Source organism: Calliphora vicina, chromosome 1 (assembly GCF_958450345.1).
Source record: "Calliphora vicina chromosome 1, idCalVici1.1, whole genome shotgun sequence".
In the NCBI taxonomy this organism is placed as follows: Eukaryota; Metazoa; Arthropoda; class Insecta; order Diptera; family Calliphoridae; genus Calliphora; species Calliphora vicina.
In genome coordinates, this window is record NC_088780.1 from 569,388 (window position 1) to 584,542 (window position 15,155).

A 15,155-nucleotide genomic window follows, 5' to 3' on the forward strand; every position below is an offset into this window, starting at 1 on the left:
CACATCCAAAAACATACGTTTTGTTGCTTTTTTGTCAAAGCATGCAATACATTGTGTTTTTTGATGAAATTTTCAGAGGTTGCCTCGGATTTTTGCTCATATCTCCGTTATTTATGGACGGATTTTGCTGATTTTAAATAGCAAAATTCTCGAAAGTATGTCTGACAGAATTGTTGAAGATTTGGATCCCGGAGATATCTGGGGCCTTCAGAAAATTGATTTCAACAGACAGACGGACAGACAGACAGACAGACAGACGGACAGACAGACAGACAGACAGACAGACAGACAGACAGACAGACAGACAGACAGACAGACAGACAGACAGACAGACAGACAGACAGACAGACAGACAGACAGACAGACAGACAGACAGACATATATATACCCTTCTCACGAAGGTGAAGGGTATAAAAATCGTTTAAATTATATTCTTTATATAAACGATTATTTCAGATGATCTCACTAAAACCATAAAAAACTCACACATCGCTCATTTGCTGCAACAACGTCATAATTCAAAAATAAGTCGTTTCGAGAAAAATGACTTTGAATGTTTTATGACATTTTACTATTTCTTAAATAATTTTTTAACAAATCATGCGATTTCAGAAATATAAATAGTAGATGTTAATATCTTTCTAATCTGTATTTAACCCAAATTTTTATTTATCAAATATACGAGAAAACATGAATATTAAATTTGAAGTTTACAACAAAAAAAAAACACACACTCTCACACAAAAAATAATTGACTTTTTTGAAAACTGATAAAACTATATGAAAGATTATAGAACGGCGCATATTTTGTATTACTCAGTTCAAAAAACATGGATTTTGAGTTATGACGTTGTTGCAGCAAATAGGCGATATGTTTACAAAAATTATCTAAATTCCTTATTTGCTGTTTTTGTATACAGAATTCGTTGTTGTATGTTCAATTTAAAATAGAAATTATTCGGTTAATGGAATAATTTTAAATTAACCGATTATTAACCGAATAAATCTAAACCTCGATTAATTATTTGCTCGATTAGCCGATTAAACCAGAAAACCGATTAATTTAATACCCTACTACCTACTAATAAATAATACTACAATTATTTGTTTAAACGTTCATATTACACAGTAGAACATTTTTCAGTTCATTGCTTTGGGACTCAAATCTGACCATTGCACGTGAAAGTAGCCAAAAAAATAAGAGCTTCTGCATCATTAGTTTTGTCAAGTTGGCTGCCGTAATAATTTAATGGTCATACAAATTTTTATTGCTCAAAACATGACCGATAAAGTCCAATTTCGGGAGGACATTTGTATGGGGGCTAGGTGAAATAATGAACCGAAAAAACTCTCATATAGATACAAATCACTCGACCTATTTTCATGGTGATCAGTCTATAATCGGATTTGTAATCCAGTGATGAAAAATTGGTAAATTTTTTTAAAAAATTGGCATTTTTGCGATTTTTAAGCCACTGGTGCACGGGTAGGTATGATCAGCTTTTTTTTCCAAATATCTACAACTTTGCTTCAGACACAAAACAGATATTCCGTACAGTATACCGAGATATAACCGTGTTAAAATATAGAAAAAGTGATAAAAATCCACCTTGAACAAAAAAAAAATTCATATGGCCATTAAATTTTTAGGGCAGCCAACTTGACAAAACTAATTATGCAGAAGTTCTTATTTTTAGGGCTACTTTCACGTGCAATGTTCTGATTTGAGTCCCAAAATCATGTGTTGTATTATTTTCATAACAAAAACATATTCGAAATGGATTTTTACAAATCCTTATAGAATACACAAAAGCAATCATGTGGTTATAAAATACCATGGTAGAACCAACCAGGTGCAATTATTAGGGAGAGTTTTCAATATTTACCCCTACAACGTCAAATAACACATTTACTCTCATCACTTTTTATTTTGTTTTCCCATTGTTTTGCACGTTATATTAAAACTAACACATATTTATTTGGAAAAAATTTAATTTGAATTGAATATTTCACAAAAAAAAGTAAATACACAAAAATTTGTTTAATTTATTTATTTTTGTCTTAGACATTTCGTTTTGTTTTTTTTTCTAATTTTTTTAATTTTCTTTTGTTTGACGTTATAGGGAATGTATAATTGAGAACGTACTTTTTAATAATTGTACCTTGCTTGTTCTGCCATGATAAAATACAATGTTTTTTATATTTTCAGATTTTTGACGATCATTATCACTTTGCTCACCATAAAGTTTCTAAGCGATCTTTAACAGCTGCTTTGACTCACCAAAATCGACTAGATGAAGATGACCGAGTTAGCTGGGCTCAGCAACAAATCGCAAAGTCTCGTAGAAAGCGTGATTTTATACACATGAGACCTTCACGTACTTCTTCTATGTCTGCCTATTCTATGGTAGATGCAGTTGCTTTTAACGATCCTAAGTGGCCACAAATGTGGTATTTGGTAAGTTTGGTTAATATGCATGTCTTATTTATTGTTTATTGAAATATTAATGTATTTTAGAACCGCGGTGGTGACTTGGATATGAATGTAATACCTGCCTGGAAAGATGGCATAACTGGCAAGGGTATTGTAGTGACAATTTTGGATGATGGTCTCGAATCTGATCATCCAGATATTATTAGTAATTATGTAAGTTTTTATGTTATAAAATAAAAAAAATACATAAACAAGTTATTAAAAAATATATTTCAGGATCCCAAAGCGTCTTATGATGTGAATAGTCATGACCCGGATCCAATGCCTCACTATGATTTAACCGACTCAAACCGCCACGGCACAAGATGTGCTGGAGAAGTTGCAGCAACTGCCAACAATTCAATATGTGCTGTAGGTATTGCTTATGGTGCCAGTGTTGGCGGTGTCCGAATGCTGGATGGTGATGTCACAGATGCGGTAGAAGCACGATCACTATCACTAAATCCACAACATATCGATATATACAGTGCTTCTTGGGGTCCAGACGATGATGGGAAAACGGTTGATGGTCCCGGGGAGTTAGCGTCTCGGGCTTTTATTGAGGGAGTTACCAAGGGACGAAGCGGAAAGGGAAGCATATTTATATGGGCTTCAGGAAACGGAGGCCGAGAACTTGACAATTGCAACTGTGATGGTTATACAAACTCTATTTGGACACTGTCAATATCTAGTGCCACCGAAGAGGGTCATGTACCCTGGTATTCGGAAAAATGTAGTTCCACGTTAGCAACAACATACAGCAGTGGTAGTCAAACGGAAAAACAAGTTGTTACAACGGATTTACATCACTCTTGCACTGTCTCTCACACTGGCACTTCGGCTTCGGCGCCATTAGCAGCGGGCATTGCTGCGTTAGTGCTAGAGTCAAATACTAACTTAACGTGGCGGGATTTACAACATATTGTTGTCAGAACCGCAAAACCAGCCAATCTTATTGATCCTAACTGGTCCAAAAATGGAGTGGGGCGTAGAGTGAGCCATTCATTTGGATACGGTTTAATGGATGCTTCAGCGATGGTAAGATTGGCACGGAATTGGAAAACTGTGCCTGAACAACAACGTTGTGAAATAAATGCTCCGCATGTTGATAAGTAAATTTTATTTGATACCTGCAGTAAAACTAAAACCAATAGATATTTACATATTTCTTTACATTTTTAACAGAGTAATTCCGCCCAAAGGACATATAACCTTACAATTGTCAGTAAAAAATTGTTTGAATATTAACTTTTTGGAGCATGTTCAAGCTAAAATTACGTTAACGTCACAACGAAGGGGAGACATTCAACTAAACCTTATATCACCAGCAGGCACTAAAGTTACTTTATTAACCCCTAGGTAAATTGATCATAATAATGATTATAAAAACTAGGCCATTTATATGGACCGATCAATATATAATTTGGAGAGTATGAAAATTGTGAATTCTGTGTAATGGACGACGAAACATACATACCAGTTGACTTTATACAACTTCATGGTCTAAAATTATATTTTGTTCTTGCAATGCAAATGATTTCATGTACATAAATACATCCAACGTTTGGCAAACGATGTATAATTAAAAATAGATAATTCAAATGTTTAATTTTTAGTTTTCCAATAAAAGATTATTAATACTATTGATCAATTTAAATTGGTGCAATCTTAATTTTCAGAGTTCACGACACATCACACTCTGGCTTTAACCAATGGCCCTTTATGTCCGTCCACACTTGGGGAGAATCGCCTCATGGAAATTGGCAGCTTGAGATACATAACGAAGGACGATATATGGGTATGCTTTAATTAAATTTGCTCAACAGTAACCTAACATACATATCTATATACTACAAACATACATACATAAGTGATAGAACGTTTCACCAAAAACCTTTTTCATTTTAGATTTTTGTAACTCTTACACCGTTTTAGTTTGCAACTGTTTGTTATTGCAATAATTTTGCCATTGACAATAAGCGGTATTTTAAACTTAATATATTGTAGATAATTGAATAATGGGCTTTACTTATTTATGTAAACAATAAATATTTTGTTAATTAGCTTAGAATATGTAGATATTTAAATATAAAAACAAGCTTTGACAATTGTTAGAACCAAAAAGCGAAAAAAAAGTTATCAGCTGTTTGACTGACTCCACCTTGTATAAATTCGCATTGGTTTGATTATTTTGTGAAATTGTTTTAAAATGCCACGAAATAATCCATAAGAATTTTTATTTCATCTGGCGTCCACTTTATGTTGGGTTTTTCTCTTTTTTATTTAGTGTGGTCGTCTTGTTTGTTTGCCGATTTTAAATTATTTTTTACAAATGTCAGCTGTTCGAGTATCAGTGATGCAAACACAATACAAGAAGCAAAAAAAGCTATATAGTTTTAGAATTGCGCAAAAGCAATGATGTGACAATTGAAATTTTTTTATTTATTTATTCATTTATGTAATATCAAGCCTTATAGGCAAAAATAACAATATTACAAGTAAATAATATCTGAGATTCTTATATATATATATATTAATTCCTGTTGTTCCTATAAGGAGCATAGGGCCGTATTCTTATAACTATTTTTAATTAATAAATTGAATAAAAACAAAATGAAATTATCACTTTAGATCAGTGGTACGCAAAAAGAGGCACAAGGTGCATTTAATAAGGTGCCATCGGCACAGCTGATTATAGAAATAGGACGCACAAATGTCAAACTACATATATAAAAAATATTCGCCCGTACGCCCGTATGTCAAACTCTATATATAAAAAATAAGTGAATTCGCCTGTATTTATTTCAATTCGCCAAGGCGTATTTAACGCCTTGAATAGGCATTTAATTTGTGTGCTCTTTTGGGTAAAAAATAAAATATCCACAACAACATCAAGGCGAATTTATAGAAGGTGACGACAGAACTACAACAAATACAACATATACAAAAACAACAGGTACTTTGTTTTTGTAAAAAGATAAGTGAACTGTCAAAGTTGCCTGTGGTTGTTTTTGCTTTTGGGTTTGTTGTATTTTTCGCCACAACAAACACAAGTGAATTGACAGTTCACTTGTCTAAACAACTGAATAAAAAAAATAATCAGCTGTTCTTCTGTCGTCACCTTCTATAGATTCGCCTTGAACAACATCAAGAAACTGAATGAATTGTGTGTATTTTTACGCTCTATTACGCTCTTTTATTCACATTCGGGTTGTTTGACGAAAATCATCGTAACCTCAACAATATGAACGCCTAATAGTGATGGGATTTGTGGCACAATTGTGCCATTTTTGGCACTATTACGTTTTGAGTGGCACACTCGCTACTATTTTGGCACTTTCTATACTTTTCAAAATAAATCAAAATAAAAATAGTTTTTTTGAATTAATTTCGGAAATAGCTATTAAACATTTTCAACTTTTATTTTCTTATTTGAAAAATAACGAAGCTTTGACAGATACCAGCACTTTTTGCAATACAAAATAGAATTTAAAAAGAACTGTGGTTCTAAAATTATTGAAAAAAATTATTCTTCTTCAAATCGAGCCATTAAATTAAACATCTGTACTAAAGTTCGATTATTATTAAATAATTGCCTGAAAAACTAAAATGTATCAGATTTAGTTAGACATGTTATATTTTCAGTAAAAATTTATGATTGTCACAAAATATACAAAGAGGTTGTACATATTTTTGTTAAAGTTTGTTGTTATTTACTAATTATTTTTAAGACGGTTTGAGTGAAATTTATTTAAAATGGAAAATTTTTATAAATAAACAAAATAATGTAGAAATGATTAAGAATATTTCAAATTTTATTTCGTATAGCTATTGGCTCATAATCATTGTCAAACACTAAAAAATGTAAACAATAGAAGTAACCGGAATCTGAAGAAAAAACTTTTTCTTTTTGCCGAACTTTTTTACTTGGCGAAGAACAACTGATGCTCTTGTTAAACGAGTTAAAAACAACTTCAGCTAGTTTTATATTTAGAGTCGACTTCAATGTCAGAAGTATACTTTAACTTGTCTATGATAGACCTAAAGTCCACTCTTAAGTAAAGTCGAGTTTAATTCTCTTAACATATACTTAATTTTTGCCTATGATTATGGGCCAATCTCTTTCATTGTCCGAAGACGATGTCTGTGGTGGTACATACACACCACACGTTTCGTAATTTATTCATAGTAAAATTTGCTAAAGTTAACTTAAACTAATTGAATGAAAGGTTCGGAAAATTTATCAATCCGACCAGATACATTTTGATCAAAATTATAATTTTTATCTTGAGGAATTCCTTAATAAAATAATCGACAACCCAAAACATCTTGCCTAATAGCAAATGACGTAGTATGTTTCGATTGAATTACCATTACTTTTTAACAAATTGTATAAAAATTCGGTTTATTTTGTGAAAAGTAGTTTGGACACTATTGGACCCATTTTGGCACAATTTATACATCAATGTGGCACTAAATATAAATGTTCAAATCCCATCACTGACGCCTACCATGGCTTTAGATTAAAAAAATATGTATTAGAGTAACTTCAGGTATTGTGGACTATGCGTCTAATGTGGACCAGTGTCTTTTTTCAGAAACTATTGAAGGTATGATAAAACTGATTTGTTGTACATTTTACAATTTGTTTGAAACGAAAATTGCTTTCATGAGTAATTGATATGTTGGCTTTTTATTCTTGTATTGAAATTAATGCGCGTGCTCAACATTTTTTTTGTTTTCGGCGAAACGCCATAAGCTGTAAGTTATGCAATTTATTGTAGTGTTTATGTATGAAATTATATTTTTAAGATATAAAAATGTATGTATAAAAGCGTATGGTAGCTAGTTTTTTGTGCTTAAACTGTTATTATAAATAATGTTTTTCATTTATTTTTAAAATACTGCGGCTATGGAAACTTTTAAAAATATAACTGCAATTAAAATATAAAAAATACTTATATATATAAAAAGGTCATGCCTTATTGAGGGAGTGGTCACTTATATTTTATGGTACAACACAGCCGATTTATCCAAATGATCCTATATCAACAGCTCGTACTGCACTTGTTGATATTACAACGCCAAATTCTAGTTCCGCAAGTACTAATTTGCACCAGATTTACTCCGCGCAATATCCCCGTATGTCAAACAACAACTTTAATTTCTCAAAATTGGGATTGACCGGAAAACTTTCTTCGTCAAAATTACCCCTGAATAAATCAGTTTTTGTAGCGGCCAACAGCGATATAAGAAATGATGCACTATTTAAAGCAATAAATCAAGGATCAGTCAGTAAAAAACAACAACAGGCTTCAAAAAATACAAAACTTAATAAGAATGGTAAAGGAAAATCTATAGAAAGCAATAAATCGAGTAAAAATTCAAATAATGGTGGAAGACCTTTGAAACAAAAAGAATCTTCAACGCAGGTAACACCCGGTTCACAAAAAAATAAATTTTATCGCATTTCTCAGCAGAGCAAAACAGCAAGTTCAAAGCCTCAAAACCCGCTTGATGTTAATCTTAAACAAAAAGTTAATAAACTACAGCAATCTAGTGAAAGATTCCAATCGCCTGATGATAAATTGGGCCATAAAGTAATAGGAGATTTACACTCAACTACATCCACAAGTGTCAATAACGGAAAATTAAATTCAAAGTTGGCTGCGAAGGCCACTAAACAAGTAAAAGAATCATCCGCTACAAAGCAACCTTCGTTGTCGACCGATATTTTAATTCCAATTCGTGGTGGATCTATTTCTATGCAGCCTAATCAGCGTATAACGAAACTATTCGAGCGATATGAAAAAATTCAATCCATATTTCCAGAATTTCAGCCATACCAACCTATTTTGAAAGATAAAAATGACAATGCTGTTGTTTTCAAAAATACTCCAAAACATGGTCATTTGGAAGTCAATTTGCAGTCAAACATAAGTGGTAGTAGTGGTACAACACTTACAAAACCTTTACGCGAAAATTCAAAAAAATCTTCTCCAAGTTTTGTGCCTGATAAAAAAATTTTGAAGAAACAACAATTGCTTTTGGCTGCTGCCGGTGTTGTCGGAACTCAGGGAACCAGTGCGGCCATAGCTACATCAAATAAAATAAACTCCAATGGTATAGGAAAATAGCAATTGTTAAAAGTTTAATTCGTTTTTTATTTTATTATTTATAAAAGTATTAGTTTATGTATATGTATTTACAATTGCCTTTTTTAATATCTTCTATTCTTATTTAATTGATATAATTTTACCAATTTCATAGCGCAAATCACGCAATGGGATTTAATATTTTATGGAACGGAGACCCCTGCTCAACCAGATGACCCAACACCTACAAATTCTAAACAATTTAGTCCATTTAGGAATGACATGGTGCATAATGATATTGACTATGAACCCAACGATCAATGGAATAATATGCAACAGGTAATTACATATCACTCATTTGCTGCAACAACGTCATAATTCAAAAACCCAAATTTCGAGTTAATAGTTTTAATAACTGACAAAGTCTTGTGAACTAGCTTCTAAAATTACACGCAGGATCGCCATAGAAGCATTTTGTCATAATTTCATTACCTATTGTCTATTAATTTCAATAACGTATTAATTTTATTGTGCGTTGCTGTTTGTGTGTTCAACATCGTTAATTTATCTAGAAAAGTGACATATGTACATATTTCGTTGTGTTTGTTATTTTCCTTAAAAAATTTAAAATATGTAAATATAACGGTTTAAAAAATAAAAATGCGTCGTTGCAGCAAATGAACTGAATTTTTTTTAGTTGACATTATTTACACTTTTAAAAATATGTAATAACATATACAGTGGCGGACTTAAATATTCACACAGCATACAGATTTATCTTTAATCTTCCATATTTTTTAAACGAAGGCCACAACATTCGTACGGATTTCAAAAAATATTTATTTACGTATAACTTAATGAAATATATGGAAAAACTAAACATAAGTTGGCAAATTTCAGAAAAAAAATTAAACTAATGTTTCGAAGTTCGATTTTAAGGGGACAAAAATATTCACACAGTTTCTAATTTTTAATAGGAAAATAGTTTTTTTTAATAGTTTAATATTTTGTGGAGTAGCCTATCTTTTTAATGACTTCTTTTAATCGTCTTGGCATTGAATCGACTAATTTTTGGTGACGTCAGCTCCAATATTTTGCCATTCTTGTAACAGGACTTCTTTAAGTTGAGTCTTACTAATAATATGGCGCTTTCCTACACGTTCGGCAAATTTATCCCACAGATGTTCTATGGGATTCATGTCAGGTGATTGCGGAGGAGTCGGGAGAATGTGGGGAACATGATGCACTATTCATATTCGGACGTCATGGGCTGTGAGTTTGGGGTCATTGTACTGTTGAAAATAGAAACTGTGTGAATATTTTTGTCCCCTTAAAATCGAACTTCGAAACATTAGTTAAGTTTTTTTTCTGAAATGTGCCAACTTATGTTTAATTTTTCCATATATTTCAATAAGTTATACGTAAATAAATATTTTTTTGAAACCCGTACGAAAGTTGTGTCCTTCATTTAAAAAATATGGAAGATTAAAGATAAATCTGTATGCTGTGTGAATATTTAAGTCCGGCACTGTACTTAGCAAGTAAGTATAATAATGAATGCGAATGGGTAGCAAGAAGCGAATTATTTTCATTTGCGAATGCGAACATTCATATAAATTATAATTTTTGAGAGAATTTTTTCTCCGTGAACACAAAACTGTCCAAAATATAGTTTCCAAATGCCATGAATCCGATCCGTAATAACTAATATTTTTAATGAAATACTTACTATGTTGTTGTTATAACAATTCTACTGTTGTCGAGGGTTCATTCCTGAACGTAGGCCCAATTGTCATGAGATTCTAGTGATTAGTTCGAGCTTATTTCTATTATAGTTATTGTTATTGTAGTTGTTTGATCAAAATCGTTGGCTTATAAATTATTTAAATTTTATGTTGATAGACAAATAATAATAGCTCTTTTTTTAATTTACAGATGGGTAAACCAAGTATGATGACTCACGACCGTACAAATACAAGCTGTGTCAAAACCACAATTAATCAACATTGCTTAGGTTTGTCTTTGTTTATAATTTTATGTTTACGTTTCCTACTTATTAGTCATTTTAACTATACAAGCTAAGTTCTATTACATTACATAAAAAGCGCAATTTTTTTAACAAGTCGAAAGTTTTTAAATATAATATAGACTGTATATTATTTATAATTAATATACAATACATAAATGTGTATATACATACATACATATATACTTATTAAGGGAACCTAATATGACTACATAAAAACGATGTTTAGGAAAAAAGCAATTGAGACGGAAAATACGTAATGAAATTTCCGTATATGTACTTAACGATATATAAAAAAAAATTTATTATACATACATATTTTTAAATACAATATTTTTTCTATTCAATCAATAATGTTCTTCTAAATGTGGTTTAAATTAAAACGTAACATTAAAACGGCCTACTATAAAAAAGATAATTCTGTTCTGCAAATTAATTTGGTACTAGCTAAACCGTTCGTCTGCAATGATGTTTACCATATTGACTGTCTGATACCCACGATTTAAGACCATTTCTGAAATCAAGAAAATTTTTAAATATTTGTATGCACTTTCAAATGAATAAACACTCTCATAAAAATACATGAGAAATCGTATAACCGCAATCTTATTGGCTTGAAAATCCTTATGCCATATTGCTGGGATAAGGATTTTAATTAACAGTACAACTTACGAACGTCTAACACTAGACCCAAAATATTTTGAAGAACAGCATTAAACCAAAAACGCCTCTTTGTTCTCCATAAATTCAAAATTTAAATTCTTATACCTAAATAAAATGTGAATGCTATGTACATTTAATATGATTTAAATGTCAGATATCAATATATATATGTATATTAGAGCTTCATAAATGTTGGAAGGCTGGAAAAAGAGCTACATATCGCAATACGCTTCATTAGCCCCAAAGCATCCTTCTTAACGACGTTTATGTAAAGTTAATATTGCGTAAACGAAACGGAGCATGAAACCGTTTCGGTTCTTCCTAATCTGCAATATTTTGTGTTAGATAATACTTATACTATGTACATATCGCACACCCAGTTCAAAAGTGACACAACTCAAAATTAATTTGTCAGGTTATATAAACCCGAAAAATGGATTTTAAGCTAAAACTATGTACAATACACTTGTTTATCTATACAAAAGATACCAGTGTATTCTGTTGTTGTTAACTGTGGCTAAAAAAACACATGTCTTTCATTATGTTTGAATTGGTATTATTTATTTTTGATTTCTGAAAAATTAAAATTTTGAATTGTGTCACTTTTGAACTGGGTGTGCGATATATTAAAGTTTATAACTTTTTTTACATTCCGTTAGTGCATTTAAATTGAGTATTGGAAGCAATCCCCTGTTCCGTAAATCGAGTGATTTCAAAAACAAGCGATTTTCAAAATCGAATAATCGACAAATTTATGTTCTGAAAATCGCACGATTATGTACACTGAGACTGGTTGGCTTACTCGAAAGTAAAACGAGTAAATCAGTTAAATCGTTACTCGGATTCGATTTACAGAACAGGGGGATTGTTTATTCAATCTGTTAATTAGATTCAATAATAAAGGTTCTACAACAATGTGTACATAATTTAGTTTTCAGTTGAACACAATCGATTTCAAATAAATTGCAATCACTCTTGCCTAAGATATTTAAAATCAACGGAAATTGCATTTAATATCTATTTACAAAATGTCTGATTTTTAGAATCCAAAGTTTTATAAGTCACCATGATATGATGTTGCTTTTAGTTTTTATATAAACAGCCAAAATTAGTAAGTTGATACCAAAGTTATTTATTCCTAACAACGCCGCACAAATGACAGTATTCGGTTTAGGTCTATTTTAACCTAAACATTTGAGCCAAAATTATTATTGCCAATTTTTCAAAAACAATATCTTCTAGGAAATAGACAATTATTTAAAATTACGATATATATATTTTTCGCGAACGTAGAATTCCTGAATCGCAATCCTTTCAGATATAGAGAAACATACAGTACAAATTTCAAGAGGATCGGTCCAGTGGTTTAGGCTCCTATAAGTAACAGGCAAACAAACAAATAAACGGACATCCATTCATGTTTATATACATATCTATGTATATAGATTACCCCGACAATTGTGTGTACATTTGTACATTATGTATGTATACTAGGGTGGCCCTTAATAAACGAAAGTTGGATTTTGGCCATTCTCACCCCCCCCAGTTTGGTGAACATTAGTAAAAAAATCATCCTGAAAAATATTAGGTAAATCGGTTGGGGTTAAAACGTGCCGCAAGCCCTCTGAAGTTTTGAGATACATTTAAAAGGGGAAAAAATGCATTTTTTCAGTTTTTGTAAAAATTTTGCCATTAAAAAATTACTTTTGCAATTTAATTTAAAAGAATGTGTACGCAATTATCGTCCTAATAAGACATAAAAAACAGAAATTGGTCGAAAAATGTTAAAGTTATTAAAAATTAGGCATGCCATTAACGTGTCTCAGGCAACTAGAACAAGAAATGTAGGAACAAAATTAACATATTTTGATAAATATTAAAATAAAAGCTAATTTTTACTTAAAATATGTCAATATTTACTTGTATATGAGTTTTTGTCTTCGTAGCATACCGTTAACCTATTCGCAGGTATGACCAAAAAAATAACAATTAACGGCAGTTTCAAAACTCCATTTTCAATTTTTTAAAAGTTTTGTTAAACAAAGTTCAGAATATTTTGATCATCTCATTGGGATTTATTAAGAATATAATAGGGAATAAAAATTTGCAAAAATTATAAAAATATCTCTTATAGTTTTTCCGTACCTGTGATTTAAATTTTGAAATTTTCGAGAAAAACTAATTTTTTGTCCATATTTTGGCGAATGAGCCCAATTTCCTTACTGTTATGAATTTTAAGTAAAATATATTCAGAATATATATTCCTATATTCCAGATTATTCTTAATTCTTAACCCCAACCGATTTGTTAAATTTCATCAAAATCGGCCCAAAAATATACAACATTTCCTTCACCAAAGTATACCTTAATTGTATGTTGAAAAAAAATAACAACAAAAATAAAAATAAACCAAACGCACTCAAATACATACAAATTATGCACGCGTGTGTTTGATTTGTAATTCTCATTTCATTCCACATTGTAGATTCTACCCAACAACAACATTCTACAATGTAGAATGATTTTCAATATTGAAAATTCATTATATACCCAGCAGTTTGAAAAGTGCCAATTGGAAACCTTTCACTAGCTATATTACTACTTGTACAACACACTAGTTCGCTGTGGCTGGTAAAGTGGTAGTTAAATGGTTATCATTTGCACTACATTTCACCAGCATATTCAGTAATAAACAATAGTCAGATATTTGTCTTAAGTTTTTGAAAATAATTTCAAGAAAAATAAAATCTTCTAAAATATATCACTTCGATGGCCACATGTAATGCTGAATGTGGCCGTTTGTGTTTTCATTCTCAGTGATGATGTAGAAAATCAGTGATGTTAACCGTACGGTAATTACCGTATTGTACGGTAATTAAGTCCTCCGTACGGTAGGCTGGTAATTTCTACATTTAAATTTTTAAGAATTATATCCCAAAAGTTATATTTCCATAATGTGTCTACATATGATATACATATTTCTCATTAAAATCTTATATATAAATAGGCCACACGTTTTTTTGTGGTACACTTTTGAGTATGTTATTGTCCACCAATATTGATGAAACATACATGGTTTTAAAGGTTATTTACTCTAGATAAGCACAATTTAAAAAATTCGTTAAAAAATTTTTCAATAAAAGTGGTAAAAAGCGTTTTAGAAGTTGTCGAGCGTCGACCACTAGGCGATCCTAGTAATAATAAAATTTGATATTCACGAAAATTACTTTTTGATGGTAAAATGTTCAGTAAAACAGTCCTCATCTATGAATTTCGTACAAACATATTGTTTTTTGCTGTTTTATTTGCTATTTCTCTATGTTATACAATTAATTTTTTCAAATAATTAATTTTCAAATATTTTTTTGGAATAATTTCTTCTTGCAATTCATGTTTTCTTACTAATTTTTGAATGCTGAACATGAATTTTACATTTTTCAATCATTTAAAAAAATGAATTACCACGAAAATATTTTACCTTTTTGTTTTTGGAAAATATAATTTCCATGGCATAAAAATTAATGGTTAAAGTTGGAGTTTGCTTAAAAAAGTGTTTTTATCTTATGTTGTATTATTGGCGTTATCATAAATAAATCACGTTAAAAACTGACAGATGGCATAAATGAAATCAAATTTTTTATACATACACATTGAATATTTTGAGAAGAAAACCCTATATACAGTGGTGGCCACTAATTTAAGACAAATACTTGAATTTTTTTCATCAACTGAATTTTAAGTGCGATAGAGCCAAAATAAAAGGACCTCTAAGGGTATGAAATTTATTATTAATATTTCTAGTTTCTGAAAAATGTTTGGAAAAATCGGTGTAACATATATGGACAAAGATATGTGGAAATACGTTGACCACCTCAGCGAACATCCGCTGTTAATAACA

General features: G+C 30.8%; 1 protein-coding gene across 1 annotated transcript in view; it reads left to right on the top strand.

Annotated features, from left to right (window-relative positions):
• The window catches only part of Fur1 (Furin 1), a 156,612-nt gene that overhangs the window by 98,994 nt on the left and 42,463 nt on the right, over positions 1 to 15,155 (top strand). Inside the window, exons 3-10 of the mRNA XM_065498593.1 lie at positions 2,210 to 2,458; positions 2,519 to 2,647; positions 2,711 to 3,585; positions 3,659 to 3,832; positions 4,153 to 4,271; positions 7,448 to 8,596; positions 8,744 to 8,907; positions 10,504 to 10,582. Of these exons, the coding sequence (XP_065354665.1) occupies positions 2,210 to 2,458; positions 2,519 to 2,647; positions 2,711 to 3,585; positions 3,659 to 3,832; positions 4,153 to 4,271; positions 7,448 to 8,596; positions 8,744 to 8,907; positions 10,504 to 10,582 (2,938 nt within the window). The remainder of the gene's footprint in view (positions 1 to 2,209; positions 2,459 to 2,518; positions 2,648 to 2,710; positions 3,586 to 3,658; positions 3,833 to 4,152; positions 4,272 to 7,447; positions 8,597 to 8,743; positions 8,908 to 10,503; positions 10,583 to 15,155) is intronic.